General features: G+C 39.2%; 1 protein-coding gene across 10 annotated transcripts in view; it reads left to right on the plus strand.

The window, feature by feature from the left end:
- Positions 1 to 19,747, plus strand: part of stxbp5l (syntaxin binding protein 5-like) — a 773,590-nt gene that overhangs the window by 557,171 nt on the left and 196,672 nt on the right. For all 10 annotated transcript variants that reach the window (XM_034186808.1, XM_034186799.1, XM_034186803.1 and 7 more), the window contains exons 9-12: positions 2,038 to 2,113; positions 3,674 to 3,828; positions 11,417 to 11,489; positions 16,018 to 16,165. In XM_034186808.1, coding sequence (XP_034042699.1) covers positions 2,038 to 2,113; positions 3,674 to 3,828; positions 11,417 to 11,489; positions 16,018 to 16,165 — 452 coding nt within the window. The remainder of the gene's footprint in view (positions 1 to 2,037; positions 2,114 to 3,673; positions 3,829 to 11,416; positions 11,490 to 16,017; positions 16,166 to 19,747) is intronic.

The raw sequence follows: 19,747 nt of genomic DNA on the forward strand, positions 1-19,747 counted from the left end.
TATTCTCTGGGTTTATAGACGTTATTGTATTTGCGTTTAAATTCCACGCATCTTAAATGTAGCAGACGGATTATCTGGAATTTTGTTTGGCAAGTTTTCAAGGCCGCTACTGCCATCTACTGGCCAGTAGTGTTCATGGCAGTATTCGCCCCAAGTACTAAGCGTCTGGGCACCAGTAGATGGCAGTGTTCTATTTATTTTGACCCGGTTATATCAGATGGTGGTCAAATCAACTTTTTGGCTTTGCAAATGGCTTTTTTTTTTTTTACAAATTAAGTTTAAAAACAAAATAACAACAACAAAAAAACATTACAAGACAGCTCTGCGGTTGGATGCTTTGTACCTCTTCAGCAGCAGGAGGTGGTTGTGAGATGTTAAAGCTTGTTACTCCACTACACGATGCAGGACGCGCGATTAACCTGAAAAAAATTCTCGCATGAATGAAAAATCATCTGAAAAATGGCCAAAACACGCACAGTGTAAAGCCAACATTTATGTGTCAAGATAAGGCTTTTCAGAACTGACCGATTGTTAACCTTGTCCTTTGTTTTATCTATGTTTTTATTATTGCATTTTAACCTGTGAAGTGCTTTTGTGACTTATGTCTGTGAAAGGCACTATATAAATAAATTTACTTACTTACTTACTAATACTGAGTGCACGTTTTACAACATCATAAAACGTGCGCACATTATCAAACATTCTTTCCACATGCAAAACATTTTGCGATGACACTTCCTTGTAAAAATGCCTGTTTTTACAAATAAAAATGGAATATTTTACACAAGCACATTCATCTATCTTTAAAGCAACACATGACACACGTCACATTAACGTGTTGGTTTACATAATGAATGACTGAACCAATCAGTGTTTAGCAGAGGCACTTTTACCCAGAATGCTTTGCAGTCTGTGTTTGTTACAAAACCTCAGAATTAGTGCATTATTCAACATTAAAAGATATATGTTATATTTTAACTTTGTACAAATGACAGAATTGACATTAATGGAGTTATTCTATCAGTATTTTCACAAAACCATAAGTTAGTATGACTTTATTTTTCAAGACCTCCGCCTGACCGTAGCATTATGATTAGTAGAGAGCTCATTTTGTGTGTCCTCTCAGGATTCTTCTGTGCAGCTTCTTGCAGGGGGCAGCATGGTCAAACATGGAAATACGGGCTCATTCTTAGGGTCTTTTGATGCTTTCAAAAGCAATTGTGTTAAGTCAATTTCAAATTGCAAATGTACCACAGCCAATACTGGAATTTATCGGTTATTGATTATCTGTAACTTACGATACATTTTTGGGTGGCTTATTGGTTTATCTTTATCAAAGATAAAGTTTCAGTTATCTGATTATCTGTTATCTGTGCCCACCACTGTATATATATATATATATATATATATATATATATATATATATATATATATATATATATATATATATATATATATATATATATATATATATATATATATATATATGCTTTTACTATTTGTGATATTCAGTTGTATTTTATAAATTTGCATTAAGCAGGAAGAGGAAAAAAAAGTCACTCCATTTCACAGTGTGACACACAGACAGCTTTATTCAAGTTGGCATTGTTCATTTTGTGCATTGTGAGTTAAAGACCAGCTGAGACCTTTTTTTCCTCCAAAGAATAAGGCATAATCATTTCACACAATCAAGCAGGAGGAAAATAATAATTTTAAATGATTGTTTCTGATGATATTGTCAGATTCCCTGAAAAGAACTGGAAACACAGCGAGTATACGTAGCTCATACCCTGTGATTTTATCTGACGGATGTCTGTGCTTTATGCTGTAAATTATTTAACCCTCAGGGGTCCAGACACATGAAAAAAGGAATTGATTTGGACTTACCAATGAGTTCATGGACCCCTGAGAGTGAATAAAATATTTTATGAAGTCATCAAATGTTGAACTTGAAAACGGGTGTTACTTTCAGGTGATTGTATTTATTTTAGTAAAATATTATCATATTGTTTTATTTCATCTTTGACTATAATTAAGGTAAGATACAGAAGGATGCGAGAAAAGAATCATGTAAACCAATACTCAAAGTGGAGTACAAGACCTCACGGAACAGGTATATGCACACTGAAACAATGTTATATGTCATTTCTTGGCTTTCTGTGAAGTCATGCTTTATTTTAATTCCACTAAGTCATGAAACAAATATTATTACAGCCCAGTTTAGGAAATGATTTGGTTGCTATATAGTGTATGGCTGATACACTAGTTTGTATTCTTTTGTTGGAACTCTGTTGTAGATTTGAGATATTACAATAACATGGCACTGGTAGGTGACATGCAGACTTACTCAAAATATCTGTAAGAATATGAGGAATATATTGTCAGATGCAAACTGATATTGGCAAAAGGATTTGTTTTGCACTATGGTCTCAACCTAGCAAAGTGACAGGAGACATGGGTTTTGTGCTTATTTAGTGATCTAAATCAATCAATCAATCAATCAATTTTTTATATAGCGCCAAATCACAACAAACAGTTGCCCCAAGGCGCTTTATATTGTAATGCAAGGCCATACAATAATTATGTAAAACCCCAACGGTCAAAACGACCCCCTGTGAGCAAGCACTTGGCTACAGTGGGAAGGAAAAACTCCCTTTTAACAGGAAGAAACCTCCAGCAGAACCAGGCTCAGGGAGGGGCAGTCTTCTGCTGGGACTGGTTGGGGCTGAGGGGATCTAAAAGAGCACCAATTGGGCTTTGCAGTCTCATTTGAGGGCGGGCACTACGAAGTTAAAATATGACTCATATGACGCAATAATTCTACATCTGAGGACAGCCCTCATCTGTCCCCATCAGAAACATGGCACTTTCTCTAAACGTTTGGGCAAATAACACGGCAAGCAAAGTGAAAATGCAAAGAAAACATGACGATGTGGTGGAAAGTGGACATGTGTTGCGGTTTGTTTATGACCCAGAGCTCAAACATGTCAAGGCGGTTGTGCAGGCGAGAGAACGCTCTTACTCTCTCAAAGTGTGTAGACTAACGCTTACTGACACGACCGCTCCCATTTGCCTTGTCTTCCCTTCTACACTGGGAACCAAAAACTGCACTTTTCACGACTGCTTCGGTGATTGCAGCCGAAAACAAAACAGTACACGATTTTTCCATGTGAAGTGATGCTGCGTTTGAGGTGCGCATCAGCAGGCTGTCCCTGGAAGTGGTCAAATCCTACGATATCATCCAGGGGTTCAAACAAGACTGCACTGCCCTATTAAAATAAATGTGTTTTGAACTCCCATTAACAAGGGTGGGTAAGGGTGAAAGTCAGAAAAACTGATGTCAAACATCACCCATTATCACTATTGTCAAATATAAATTCTTATCCTATATGCTACTGTAACTTCATTGCACATCACATTTTGTTCTGCTGAATTTATTTTTTTGTGTGAAAGATATGTACTTTAATCCTGAAAATACTGAAAATATCATGTTACAGCTATTGTCATTGCCTAATACATCTCAGCTTGTTTCTAGATTCTAAGATTTACTGTGCATTTGATTCATAGATTGAATGTTCATTCACTGATTATTGATTTTTTTGTGATTTGGCTAACCTGTTTGAACTGGAAGAATAGATATTAAATTTTGTACTTTGCTCTTCTGTCACAACAGCGAGCCTTTTGTCATTTTCTCTGGGGGGCTTTCATACGACAAGGCAGGACGGCGGCCGACATTAACCATCATGCACGGCAAAGCTATCACTGTGCTGGAAATGGACTATCCCATTGTGGAGTTCATGGTTTTGTGCGAGACTCCATACATCAATGGTGAGTTCACATAATGGTGATGAGAAAATCAGCATTACAGTGTGTTTTTGTGTTCAGTTCTGTGTGGTGATGGTGGTTTTATAAATTGTATTAGAGCACAAGTATTAGTAGTATTAGAGCATACTACGTATTTAGAATTCTTAGAAGCAGTGTATGCTAAATGTCTGCAAAATTTTGTCTCCATTGTTTCATTCTTCCTCAAATTTTAACAGTATTTAGAGACCAAAGAAAAACTTTTCAGAACCCACAAACAATTGATGCAAAAGGTTTTGTTTTTGTTCTTTTTCTCATATAGTTCAACTAAGTTATAACATGAATAAGTCCCTTCGGCTGCTCCCTTGTTTTCACTCAGGGTCGTCACAGCAGATCCAAGGTGGATCTGCATGTTGATTTTGGCACACGTTTTACGCCAAATGCCTTTTCCTGACACAACTCCACATTCCATGGAGAAATGTGGAAGGGGTGGGATTTGAACCCGGAGCCTTCTGTGCTGAAACTAAGTGCACTAACTACTTGGCCACCACTCCTGCTGAGTTATAACATCGCTGGTCAAAAATTACATTGATTGTATAAGTCTGGTGTTATACAACATCAAAAGCCTTTGACGTTTCTATTTGATTGTTTTGCCTCATTCATCTTTAAATAAATGGTGCTATGTGCTTTAGCTACATAAAAATATAAGAATCCTCGTGATCATTTCAGCATCTAGGTTTTTTGGTAAAAGTAAGTGGAGCTCTTATTAAGTTGCCCATCCAAGAGGCATCTTCAGTCTGAAACAGACAGATCTTGATGCACTACTTATTCAGAGTCAGGGAGATCTATCTTGATGGTAGGCACAGGTGGTTTTAGGCATGTTCAAGTTCTTATTGTTATCTAGAGGGAGCATAAGTGAGCACAATGGTGGGTGCTGGTTACAAAGGGGCTGGATTTATCATCTTCATCATGGGAGTGTTGTGGGCCTAAGGGCGCAGACACCCCAGTTGTTTCATCCACCCTGTCACAGGTTCAAGACAAAATGTTGCAGGTGTGCGTGCCCCTCTCGATGATGTACTGCAGACTGAAAATCAATTCCAGAGTGTATCCTGAAGATGTTCCAGAAAATTGGTAACTCCTGCAAATCTAAAATGCCATGGCTGATTTTAATGAAGCGTGCCACAGTGGTGCCACTGTGGACCACAGAGGTTAACGTGTCGGCATCTGTCACAATGATTTTGTAGGAAAATCAGTTTTAACATCACAGTTTTTCATTTCATTTTTGTTGGACCAAATCACAACAAAGTTGCCTCAAGGCTCTTCACACAAGTAAGGTCTAACCTTACCAACCCCTAGAGCAAGCACACAGTTGACAATGGTAAGGAAAAACTCCCTCTGATGATATGAGGAAGAAACCTCAAGCAGACCAGACTCAAAGGGGTGACCCTCTGCTTGGGCCATGCTACCAAAACTATTTATAAAAACAAATATAGAGGAAATTTTGGGAGTCCATGCTGGTGCACAGGATGGAGGCTTGCAGAAGAAGACAACACTCCCATCTCTGGATGGAGCAGCACCTCAGAGAGAAAAAACAGAATCAGGCATCAGAAAGACAACAAATACAATATAATAGCCCTAAGCTTCACTAAAAGAGCAAGACTTTAGATAAAGTTGAGGGCTCAGCCTGCTCTCTTTACTAATAAATGAATTTAAAAGGGTAAAAAGCATAGTAACATACTATGCCAGTATGCTCTCCATACGAAAGGGAAAATAAGTGCGTCTTGTGTCTGGACTTGAAACTCTCCACAGAATCTGACTGTTTTATTGATGCAGGGAGATCATTTCACAAAACAGGAGCACAATAAGAGAAAGCTCTCTAACCCACATACTTTTGGTTCATCCTATGGACACAAAGTAGTCCTGCACCCTCAGAACGCAGAACCCAGGCTGATACGTAGGGTTTAATTAGGTCAGCTAAGTAGGGATGGGCCAGTCCATGAACAGTTTTATAGGTTAGTAACAGAACCTTAAAATCTGATCTCAAAGGGACCGGAAGCCAGTGAAGAGATCCCAAAATGGGTGTAATGAGGTCAAACTTTCTGCTTCCTTTCAAAATTCTGGCAGCAGCATTTTGAACCATTTGGAGACCCCTAATGTTGGACTGCGGTAAACCAGAAACACTTTTCTTGAAGGTATTGTCATAATAGTGATATAACACTATCATAACTGTTACATGACACAGTCATGAATGTGCCATAAACATTATGTCAATGTCATAAATGTTCATGACTGCTGTCATTAAGTCTCATTTGGTTTTTGTCATGACAAGTTGCCATTTTTTGGGTTGTCTTTATTATGAGAAGACATTAATCAAAGTGACATAACCAGTAGTTGTTTTTGGAGGAATGTACTTATTATGACAAACTTGACATTAGTGACATTATCAGAAAATGATGTCTGCGGAGATGGGGGCAGTTTGACCTGCCATGACCTGATATCATCAGTAGCATGGACTGATAGTTCCCTAGTTACCTCATCGGCTGCAGAGGCGGCCTGCACCTTGGCGGTGCCATCAGGGGCCTGAACTGTTGACTGCTCGACGATGTCTACTGGAGCTGAGCAGCCCATCTCCAAATACACCTGCCTGCAACTGGCCTCTCTCTCCAACCTGTAAGAAAAGGCACACAGATTAGATTGCCTCTCACCACCACCAACCTAACTGTGGATTAAAGAATCTGAGTGGCTGTGATGAGTGGTTGCAGGAAAGTGCTGCCAGAGTGGGTGTATGTGCAACTGTCAACGTCTTGGGCAGGGTGATGGGACGACTGATTACTCGTTCCTCCCATGTCTAACCTCTGATGGTTAATGTCATGTGACCAAATGTACTCCTCTGGGTTCCGCACCCAGTCTGCGAGCACACAGACAGCCCCACAACAATTACCTGTTTTGGAATCAATGCACAGGTTGTTAAGCATATTAACAATCAACTAATGCATTGCCCGTGGGGATCCATAGGCTCTAGATTGGGTAGTGTTCATGAAATAGGTAGCAGACATTTTTTTACTGGTGGTAATAAATTATTCAAAGTTTCTACAATGAGTTGGAATGGCATGTGAGTGTGAATGATTAAGAGCCTTAGATCTCAATAGGTTTTGCAAGAAGAACTCAACCCTTTTTTCTCCTGTTAATTACATATTTTTTAATGTTAATTTGCTGTCTTAATGTATTTAATAAGTGTTTAGGTTCTTGTTATCATATGTATACTATCATTATTATTATTATTATTGTTGTTGTTGTTGTTATTATTACTTATATTTTGTCATTTGATTTTTAAATAGACCACAATGCAAAATAAGTGTTTTCACTTTCTTGTGTCATCCATGTATTTTAATGTATTTACAATTACTAATTACTTACTAAATCACACATGCATGCATGTACAAAGTTTTAATATATAGATGATTTACCACCCCCTGCTGGAATGGCATGTGAGTCCAGAATATAATTATCAGTGTCCATTGTTCAGTGTTGTTAGCTAATATTCATAGTTTGTCCAAAAATATTAGTGCTATCAATGGTCCGTTTTGACGACATTCATCCTTGACCCAAAATACATAAGCATACCAAATGGAAAATGTCAGGACTCCCCAGTTTGTCCATGATCAAAGTTACACACGTGCACGCTTGCATGCACATAGTGCTTTTTGTATTTTCTGCATTCTGCTGGAAACAGTTGCATTTAATTTTACACACCCACAAACACAGATGGTCACGGAAGACATCAAACATGCTACAGTTCTCACTCATGGTAATGGCAACATGACACTTAACTAAACTGACTAAACCAGTTGAACTACAAAAGCACAATAAATCGGTAAGACTAGCAAAACTGTTAAACTAACAGTAACCACAGTAACAACATTTAAAACCCCAAAACCCTGAACTTCCAAAGTGTGTTGCAGCACAACTTCCATTGTTCACTGTTGTCAGCTAATATCACTAAAGCCCCTGTCACATTGGCATATTCGTAGAGCTGCTCATTACAGCATATCATCTATGCTGTAATGACCAGTTCTCCGCTCACTTCGCATGGAGTTTTTTTGCCAATGCACAGCAGTATGTTGAGGGCTATGCACGTAGGATGGAAGAAATTAAACATGTTTAATTTTCTTCGGCATACAGCACAGCATGTAGCCTTCACGCGAATACACACAGCTCCATGCTATTGTCCGCTATTGTGAGTCCGCCCATGCTGTAGCATGGTACTGTACACCATTTCACACCTCCTGCCGGTCTCCATTGTTCTTCTTGAGCTATAAATACTGCAAGATCGTTGCTTCACTTTATCATACTGGACTCATTATATGAGAACTGTTCACTGTGTCGCAAAGCTGACTATTGTCACTTCATAAAAGTGCTCTCTCGTGCCCTCTCTCTCTCTCTGAGAGAGAGAGAGAGACCGCACGTGCTATCAGACTCCTTAAAATAAAAGTGGTCTCTCTCTCTCTCTCTCTCTCTCTCTCTCTCTCTCTCTCTCAGAGGGAGCGCGCATTGCCGCTTGTCGGCAGGCTGACGCGGTCAAAGTTCAACCCAATCTTTTTTTTTTTTGAACAAAAGAAAAAACATAAGTTCAACCCAATCCAACTTTTAATGCTCTGCGCTGTGACGTAACTTCACACTGTCCAATAGGAACAATGCGTCGGGCCAAAACACGGAAGACTAGTGGCAGAAACCACTGATCTGTACAAAACAGAAACGTGTCACAGGACTGCTCATTTATACAGCAGTTTTCTGAAGAAAAATCCTTGGAAATGTTTTTTGTTGTTGTTTGTTACCTCAAAATTTCTGATTACTGGTTAAAAAAAGTTTAGAACACTTGTAATTAAAATAGCTAAATCAATAAATGGTTCTTTAGAAACCTTTCATCTGTAAATTAAAACCACCTGTTATTTCAGAGTAGATAATTTCTTGTTTAACATAAGGAACCTTGGACATTTATTTTTAGACAAATAAAATAACATGGAAATTTGTACATTTTTTACGTCTGGTAGATTATTACTTGATTGTTCAAGCTACCTCAAGGAGAAGTGCACTGTTTAAGTGATAAATAATAAAATAAGGTGATTAAAATGAAAATATTATATATTTAGCATTTGTTCATTATTCATTCAGTTTTTTAAAGTATCGGATCAGGACCCGGTGTCAGCAGATACTCAAAATCAGATGACTCAGAATCGGATTGGGGCCAAAAAAAACCTGATCAGGACATCCCTACTTAGAACAACTAAAATCTATTAACTATGACCCATTGATTAACAGAATAAAATTAGATATTAGAAGATGGACTCTGATACCATATATGAGTATTGTGCAAAGAGTAGAAGTAATAAAAATCAATGTATTGCCGAGGATACTATACCTTTTTCAGAGTCTACCGGGGGAAGTAACAGAGACTGAATTTAGGGAATGGGATAAAATGATATCTAGATACATCTGGCAGGGGCAGAGACCGAGGGTCAGGTACAGAACACTGCAGTTACCTAAAAATAAAGGTGGGCATGCACTTCCTTGTTTGAAGAGCTATTATCAAGCAACACAAATAAAAATTCTATTGAATATTTACAATCCTTCCTACTCAGCGAGATGGAAAGAAATTGAAGCCAGTACAACAGATGGAGTTCCTATTCAAGCTTTAATCTGGGACATCAACTTGAGAAAATGTATTAAAGAAGCATGGCTAGATACATCACTGAAAATTTGGTTTGAATTGATTGGGGAAAATGACTTGAAAACACAAAGTAGATTATTAAGATGGATTGGATATGATTCTGAATTCATTCCAAATAGAATAGATAAAAGTTTTAAAAATTGGACACAGGTCCCACAAAATTTTGGGAGCTTTTTTAAAAAAGGATGTTAAATGTTTTCAAGAGATAAAAGTCCAATATAGTCTAACAAATCAGGACCAATACAGGTATTTGCAATTAAGGCACTACTTAGAACAAATAATAAGTGGAACCGTGGAGGGGAGGGGATTTGAATTCATTAAGATGTTTATTTTAGCATATGAATCAAAACTGGGGAAAAAGCTCATCTCAAAACTCTATAAGGGAGTGGAAGATTTAAAGGGAAATGAGACGGTGTATATTAAAAACAGGTGGGAGAGGGAAGTAAATATTATCACATCAGACAACGAATGGGAAGAAATAAATGAACAGCAATGGAGAACAACTTGTTCCTTAAGATGGAGAGAACATGGGTGGAAGAACATTATAAGATTCTTTAAGCTGGCAAACCACATACAGAGGCAGTATGTGATGATGCTCTCCATGGTAGAGTGGTAAAAAAGACGTGCAATCTCTGGTTTATGTTATTTTTCCTGAGGATTCTCAGGAAGTGGAGTGTTTGCTGTGCCTTCTTTACCAACTGTGATGTTCCTGTCCCAGATCAGTTTCTCCTCTATGTGAACTCCCAGGAAACAGAAGTCCCTGACATTTTCCACACAGGGGCTGCCCAATGATAAAGGGCTGAAAGTTTGTTTTGTTTCTCCTGACTTCTATGATTAGCTCCTTGGTTTTGGATGTATTCAGGAGCAGGTTATTTTCTCTGCACCACACCATCAGCTGTTCTACCTCTTCCCGGTAGGCTGACTCATCTCCTCCAGTGATACAGCCCACCACTGTGGTGTCACATCCGCATACTTAATGAAGGTGTTGCTGGTGTGGATAGGGGTGCAGTCAGAGGTGTAGAGGGTAAAGAGCTGTGGGCTCAGCACACAGCCTTGAGGGGAGACTGTGTGCTGTGTTAGGTGGCCATAACCTGGCGAACCCCGGTGCAGACACAAACAATACTGAACACAGTTTGAGGAGTTTATTGCAGCAGGTGTAAACACTGATGGTTGGGAATCACAGATGATTATGGAACCAAAGGTTGAAGGTCAGGGAAGCAGGTTTAGTGAGACATACTAGAATTTGATGAGGTGTGCGTTGGCCCAGGACAGTGTACTAGTATTGGAGGCAGAACAGCAGGGGAGGTCCAGTGGGTACAAAAGGCTAGGCGGGAGTCAGTAGTGGAAAAAAAACTGAAGGAAACAGGACTGGAATAGTCACAAGACTGATACCATCTTGAAGGAGCCAAAAGTACAGTTAGAACATAACTACTAATGGGTAGCAAAGGTTATGCTCTGGCAAGATGGTAATGGTGAAGCTGATTGTTGGTAGTGTGCTTCATCTTGGTGATGTGGCACACCTCGTGAGTCCACATCACAAAAAGCATAGAGAGAGAGAGAGAGAGAGAGAGAGAGAGCGAGAGAGAGAGAGAGAGAGAGAGAGAGAGAGAGCTGTTCTGAGATTTCACAAGAAAATGAAGTCTTTGAGGAGTCAGTAGTGTTAGATGACCTTCTTGGATTTCTTACATGTACATTTAACTTAAATGTATGTTTTGGGAAAACAAGCAAGTCTTCCTTATTTTTTATGTTTAAGATGATTAAAGCAGGTTCAACAATCTGACTATATACAAGCAACAAATTGCAGAGTTTTCAAAACTAATGAGTGTGATGAACAGTTAAAGGAGCTTTTAAGCATGATCCTTTTCAGTGTGGCTTTGTATCTTACAGAGATCCAGGACCCTTATGCTGTGGTGGTGCTTTTGGAGAAGGACTTAATCGTAGTGGATCTGACACAGAGCAAGTACGTGCTGCACACAACGCTCTGACTGCTGATAACAGAGATGACAGAGTCACATCATCTCATGGCACCTTTTGATATCAAAAACCCCTCATGAGAAAAATTCCCCCAGTTCAGCTTTATCCACACTTCTGGAAGAAAAGGGGGTTAAATGTTAAGTTTTGCAGAGAGAGAAAAAAGCTTCCTGCCAATGCTGTCAAATTACCACAAACTGCTATTACCTTTAAAAGGAATTAAGGTGAAGGTGATGAAAGTAGCGAAGTGATGCAGATTTGACAGATTAATGCCTCAGGTCAATTAAAACACAAGTAAATGAGGTTATCTATTAAAGTGGGTTACCTACTTCAACTAGTATGATAGAAATAACTCCTCATTAAATCAGATAAGAAGGTCATTTAAACTGATTTTGGTCTTGGCATTTCCAAATTTTCTTGGTCTATGTCACAACATTATTGATCCTCTTTTAATTTAGTGGAAATTGCACATCTAATGTACCGCGGTCTCTAGTCCTTGAAACCGTTCATTGTGTAGTTATTAGACAGCGTGTGTCCCCACTCTCATCCATTTTACTGATGTCACATTAGTGAAGGTTAAATACCTTTTAAGAAAACAGTAACATTTATGTAGACAGTGCTGTGAAAAGGTTTGTACACCCTTGAGCTTTTACATGTTTCAAATTTTTTAGAACATTAAAAAACAAAGCAAAACTGTTGTATGGCTGGGGGGCCTGGCTGCCTTTTTGTTTCTGTCTTTTGTTTTTCCTTCCAGGTGGCTTGCATTTGGGACTGAGTGGCTGTGTAGCTGAGTTTATCAGGACCTCACCCTGATCACCTGCGGCTCGTCAGGACTCACAGCTGTGGTGCATCTACATGGATTGGAACATGGTGGCATTTAAGACTGGAGTACACAGTGTGTATTTGCCAGAGACTCGACCTTGTGACCAGACGGGTGAGATCGTCGTCTCGGGAGCCATCTCATCATCAGTGGATGCAGAGAACGTCCAGGTTTGATGCATGGTCTGTGAAAGAGGAGAGGGTGAGGTCTCATGCTCGTCAGCACACTTCCTGAGGTACGTTAGATTTTGTGACTAACATTTATACAGTCAGTAAATGTGGTGTCCCTCACACCTTATTATATTGAGCTGTATGTTGGTCGTTTAAATCAGCTTCCGCTGCAGTGGAGTTTTGTGAACAGGGTGTTCTATGCCTGCAGGGTGGGAAGCTGATTAGTAATTAAGCCAGGAAGTGTTTGCTGTTTGTACACCTTTGAGCGTTCTCTCTGTGTGTTGAGTGTGGACTCACATAATGATTCCTTCTTTCACAGACTCGGTTTGTCGCGGCCACCTGGGGGGTGTCGGCGGGGTCCTTGGGTCCGAACCAGTTCTGGCTCCGGACCGTTAGCGCTGCTGGGAGCGCACCGCAATCCACCACGCCAGACTGCGCACTTTTATATTTTTCACAGCACTGTTATGTTCATTAAACTCTGTTATCCTTTGTACCATGCTCTGCTTATTTTATACTGGGTCCTTCAAACGCTGGTCGGTTCTCCGGGCTGCGTCCGACACATAACAAAAACTCAGGCTTTTTATATTAAAATTTCTACAATGATACCCTTTAAACTCACAGTGAAAAGTAATTTATCTATATCATGAATTAAAAGAAATAAAAATCTGAAAGCCAAAATGATAGTGTGAATACGTGAGAGCACCTGTTAATAGAACACCATCATTTTTACATCCAGACATTGATTATGTCTTGGACTTCATTTACCTCAGTTATTTAGAAATACAAAAGGTATGGTACTCTATGGTAAATCTGGATGGTGCAGACGGTTAAAACAAACTAAGGGACCATGCATGATGTATACCAGTGAGGAAAGCCACTGAGACACCCAGACAACCACGAAAAGGTTATAGGCTTCTGTGGCTGACAGGAGAAATTGTGCATAGTGCAAGTTTTGAATTTTGCATCACCACATATACAGCTTCATGATGAAGTGATATAGAGGAGGATTTTTTTAAAGAAAACTTAAAAGTGCAGCTATAATTTACCAGACATGCAAGCCTAGAATTTGTTTTATTAAAAGAAAATTCTTCTCTGCTCCACTCAGCTATGAAGCTATGAGTGTTGATGTAAAATGCATAATTTCTTTAATCACAGCCACCTTCTTCGGAGTCATGTGGGTGTCTTGGTGGCTTTCCTTACTCATTTCCTTCTTGTATGGTCACTTTGACAAACAAACACATTCACACCCACACCTATGGACAATTTTAAAGTTTCCAGTCCACCTAACCTGGGTGTCTTTGAACGTGAGAGGAAGCTGGAGCACCCAGAGAGAACCTACACAAACAGGGAGAACACGCAAACTCCACACAGAAAGGCCACAGGTGGGAATCGAACCCATGACCTTCCTGCTGTGAGGCAACAGTGCTAACCACCAAGACACCGTGCAGTTGTTGTCATTTGCAAGTAAATCCTCACATTCCCTGAATACACCCTCACCTCGGATTGCACCATTTGCAAGGTCCTCTAACAACACCAACACAGCCATTGTTTGCTTGTGAATGGCTGATAGTTTTGGGGATGCTCCTTTTATACCCAATCATGAGTGCCCTCAGTTCCCAAATACTTATTGAGTGTTGTTAGAAGGAAAGGTGATGTAACACAGTGGTAAACATTAACATTAATTAAATTAATTAAATTAATTAAAATTAATTAATTTAATTAAACATTAAACATTAACCATGGAATTGATCAGCTGGTCTCTGAACACTATTGACACCATTTTTTCTATAAGAAGGTCAGGACCGGGGGATCGTATGTCCTGGACTCCTGGGGGTCTTGGCGTGTTGCATGCTTGGCACCTTTCTCCGTTGAAGACGTCGAGGATTTATTAATTTTTGGCCTCATGGTAGCAGGGCTGGTACTTGTTGGCTTATGTGCTGCCCTGATCTCTCGGAAAATTGGCAAGATGGCATCATCAAGAACCATGGCCCCCCACTTGTCCGTCATGATTAACAAGGCTGGCAAGGCAGTGCATTCTCAGACTGCGATGACTCTTGAACTCAAATGCAAATTGGATCACATCTTGGAGCAGTTGCGTGCCTTGCAGTTGAAGCTGAAATTTTCAGAGGCCGGAGAATATTCTTAATTCACAACTGGGAATATTCTTAATTCATAATTGGGATCTGGTTGTGCAAGTGGAACTGTTAAAAAGTGATTTCACTGCTGCAACAATAACATTACAGGCTTATCAAGCCGAAGGTCAGATTGCCCGACTGTCTCCTCCTGAGGGATTTGTTTCGGCCTGGGGAACATTGGCTGTTTCTTATCTCATCTCATGAAGACAATAAACTGCTTTTCACAAGACTGAAGCATGTTCCATTCCCTCCCCCCTACCCCCTCCTTCCCCCATCAACACCCACTCTTTCCGGCGCCTGCTTCTCGTCATCCCGTTTCCCTTCGGCGGGGCAGTGCAGTTTTAGCTGCAAGCCCATGTCCCCCTGCCCCCAAGCTGATGTTGGCGGCGCAACTCAGGGTTGCTGCGTGGTCTTCACCCACTTGCCTCAATTCGGATAACGGATGTCTTCAAACTTAGTGCACATAAACAATGTCAAATGTGCATGTTTCGCCTTTAATTCTGATGTGTGCCATTATTACAGTAAACAAGTAATAATTGAGGACTAATTGCTGTCTGAGGTAACTGGAGTGTAAACGTAATTTCTCCATTGTGAGATCAATAAAGTATATATCTATCTTACATTTGCGTGATTAATGTAGTGGTGTGTGGTCACCTCTGCATAATACACTGTGAGTTCTTGGTGTGGAGTCTGGACATTTTTCACATCTTTCTTTTGATGCAGCTGATCACATTCAACTTTAATTCTTCCTGTTTAAATGTGTCTACTGCTTGCTTTGATTCATGACAATAGTTTTATATAAAGAATTCAGCATTTGTCTGTAATAGTAGGGTTAGTAATTATTTTGCATTGTATTTTTGTTGTTGTCTGTTGAAAGAATCAGAAGCAAAGAGCCTAGCCCAAAAACAAAGATGTGATAATTGGATGCCTTTGGTACTTGGTCTCTTTGGAGTATCCATGGTAACTTGGAATTACATAGGGACACTCAGATGAGGAGTATGACTTGCGTTCTGAAGGAACATCAGTTGTGACATGTACACGTGCCACACTTCTCTGGGCATTATCCAGGAGGCAAATGCCTTAGTATTGTGGATCCCAGCAATTGGATCATGCAAAAAGATCCTCACATTTCCTTGTAGTTATGACAGAGAGTTGCTGCTTTTGGGTGGTTGCTATTCATTGGTGCATAATTTAAAAGTTCCTGTCATACGTTTAAAATTTGCCATTAGTGTGTATGTATTTTTAAATTGTAGTAAATTTTACATGAAGAGATACTACAACCAAGGTCAATAAAATCCATATTCCTGATGAGTATTTAATATTTTTTGAACAGATACATAATGCACTGTATAGTCAACCTTAACTAATTTCCCTTTTCTTTATCTTGTGCAGCTTCCCTGTCTTTGAGAACCCTTACCCAATGGATGTCCATGAGTCCCCAGTTACCTGCACAGCCTATTTTGCAGACTGTCCTCCTGACATTATCCCCGTCCTGTATTCTATAGGAGCTAAACACAAGAAGACTGGGTATAGCCAAAAGGTATGCAACAGGGATTGTGAAGGAGGAACATTTTATCTGTAAATAAGCCTATTTGAAAATGCTAGAGCATTTTAATTAAATGACAGTGAATTAAAACAGAAGGATTATTTTCAGTCCATCATCAAAGCGACTGTACATGTTTTGTTCCCTTGTATTTGTCTTTGCAGAGGACAGTTGTGTTGTAATATTACATAATTCAGATTCAACTTCACTCTCACTGAAGATAGGTAGTGCATCATATAAACATAAAGTGGAAGTGTGGATGGCATTTAAATATATAAATATATATTTTTTAAAAACCCTTATAAACATATTTTTTTTTCAATCACAGCTTGATACTGTATATTAGATAGGTTGGGGTTGGTACATGGTTTTGGGACAGTTACAAGCACTGTATTCAAATGGGAAACAACTGAAAGAAGCTATTTTTCAGTGTATTGTTGTTGGAACAGAGGTGTCTGTAGTTCCATCCAGAGGGCAGCAGACCATTGTTCGGTTGGTCCTTTATGATGTGTGCCTTTTCAAGCAACATTTCCCGTCTTTGTTGTTGATGGAAAGGAACTGGATACCAATGATCTATTTGGCAGATTTTACCACCCAGTGTAGAGGCTTCTGCCACCTACAGCATAACTGTTGTGCCACACTGTGATACAGCTGATCAGTTTGCACTCTGCTGCATCTGTAACAGTTGGTGAGACCTGAAACTTTTGTGAAGCTGACTGGTTAGATGTTCTCATAAAATACACATTTTGCTGGGTCTTCTTGATCAGTTTAGAGGAAGTGATGGTTCAGGTAAGACCCTGAGATATATTTAATGTGGGGAAGCTGACGAACTGATCCATCACATTCCCGTAGAGGTAAAACTGGGAGTATGTGAAAATCTAGCAAGCTGAAATCAAATCAAATCAAAATCAATTTTATTTATATAGCACCAAATCACAACAAAAAGTTGCCCCAAGGTGCTTTATATTGTAAGGCAAAAGCCATACAATAATTACAGAAAAACCCCAATGGTCAACACGACCCCCTATGAGTAAGCACTTGGCGACAGTGGGAAGGAAAAACTCCCTTTTAACAGGAAGAAACCTCCAGCAGAACCAGGCTCAGGGAGGAGCAGTCTTATGCTGGGACTGGTTGGGGCTGAGGGGAGAGAATCAGGAAAAAGACATGCTGTGGAAGAGAGCAGAGATCAATCACTAATGATTAAATGCAGAGTGGTGAATACAGAGCAAAAAGAGGTGAATAAAAAGAAACACTCAGTGCATCATGGGAACCCCCCAGCAGTCTAAGTCTATAGCAGCATAACTAAGGGATGGTTCAGGGTCACCTGATCCAGCCCTAACTATAAGCTTTAGCAAAAAGGAAAGTTTTAAGCTTAATCTTAAAAGTAGAGAGGGTCCAGAGTCCACAAAGTTATTTTTACACCCCAAATACCCAGACACTAAACTTCTTCCATGTAGGTCTTTTCATTATTTTCATTATTTCTGATCAAAACCACCCAAGAACTCAGCATGCAGTATAGCAATGCTGCTTTTGGCATATGTGATCCTGTCAGATTTCAGAAGTTAAGCAGAGTAGGTCACCTAGCAGATAACGTTTGACAAATCCCAATGCAGATCTCTACAGGATCCCCTGCGACAGTCTCAATCTGGGTGAAAAGGGACAAGAAAAGTGGGCTAAGCACACAGCTCTGAGGGATCCCAGGAGCAAAGTGTTTTTGTTGTTGTTGTTTGTTTGTTTACTAACTGTGGTCTTTTGGACCAAAAGCCCAGAGCTCAATTACATAGTGAGGTACTAATGCCCAGGTTAGTAGGTTTGGACACCAGCTTTGAGCTTGCTGAGAACTCTTTGCATATTACTATTCTCCAAATACATACTGATAGATTTCAGCTGGTGTCTTGGCTTTCCATGCCTTTTTCCACCTCCTTTTCTTCAGATGTTCTTCCCTGTGTCATTTCACATAAAACATAACTTAATTTCTGTACTTGGGTGATTCTTAGACTATGGGCACTTATTATGTCCTTTGATCATATTGTATGAAAAACAGAAAAAAGGGGAAATTTCACACTTTTATAGTTATCTTTACAATGAAAGTGTGTTAAGAAATTTGTTCTAGTAGTCATGACTTTTTCACCTTTTTTCAGCATCATTATATGCAAATATTGCCGTTTTGTGCTTGTCCCACACCCAGACTTTTGATCTTCAATGATAAAAATGAATGGTAAAGAAACGTTTTTTCTAATGTTTTAAAATATCTCTGAATAAAATATCAGTAAAATAATCAAAACATAACTGGGGTATTCAATGTCATACAACTGTTGTGATTTTTTTAAACAAAATGTAGTTGTCCCACACTATTGCCGTAATTTCCACCACAACACTGTAATGTCCCTTTAAACAGTTTGTATGAAAGATTGTTTGGGTAGTTTCTATGGAGATAAACAGTGACATCAAAGCACATGTATATAGCGCCAAATCACAACAAACAGTTGCCCCAAGGCGCTTTATATTGTAAGGCAATGGTGTGGTGGAAATTACATTTACAAGGCCAATAGTGCCCGTAGTTAAAGAATCACCCACATGAGGCTTGCATTGGGACATAACTATGTAACATTTTACATGTTGACTTACAACTTTATTGAAGCATAGATTTGGTGTGGTATATTGTGTTGTAGTGTCATAATGTAGAACAGTATTGCTGTACTATAGTACTATAAAGATTTCCCATATTTACTATACTTTTATTCTGCACCACATAGACAAGACAACCTCGCAGAGGTGGAAGAGGTCCCCTTTTTACTCTGCAGCAAGAAGAAGGCATTTGTTAGTGGTGGTTGTAAACAATGCCATAAGACTGAGAGAAATACAAAGTGCAGTGCTAGAAAATGACATTTTTGGAAATATTCAGTCCATATTAATTGCAACCACAGACCGAGTCCTCAGAAGGACTGAAATGTACATGAAACAACTGTACAATGTGCCCATGCTCATAAATTCCCGAAGGGAATTTATGTTTGTTGTAAATGTTTTATTATTTTATTTTTTCTTTTGCACAATGCTGTGAACACATTACAGTAGAATTGCAAAGGGTATATACTGTAAAGTAAAATGTGAACAATGCATATTCAGTGGCTTGTATAATTTTACTTTAGTTTTCAAAATACCATAAATGGTATATAATGCAGCCTTGAGCACTTTCAAGTAAAAATACCAAAATGTAACTTTTTTTATTTCGCATTAGGAAACACTTCCAGAGTGTACTGTCACAATGAAAACATGTTCAAGCCCTTTGACTTGATTGTTCAAAGATGCTGGTGTCAGGACTTTACATTTTGACATCACTGACCCTTTCATTGAAATAAATACTTGCTTTTGAAGAATGAACTATCCATTTTGAGCAAGTGACTTGCTTTTGAGGGATGGACAACCTGTTTTGATCAAGTGACTCACTTTTGCAGGTTATCTACTATGTTTTTCAGCTTGCACTAATTGTTTTGAGAAACGCCTTAGCAGTTGTGCAAATTTAAATTGTGTCGTGAGAAATGCACCAAAGTGACTGAGAAAAACTGTAATGGGAACACT

This window comes from Thalassophryne amazonica, chromosome 14 (genome assembly GCF_902500255.1).
Source record: "Thalassophryne amazonica chromosome 14, fThaAma1.1, whole genome shotgun sequence".
NCBI lineage: Eukaryota > Metazoa > Chordata > Actinopteri > Batrachoidiformes > Batrachoididae > Thalassophryne > Thalassophryne amazonica.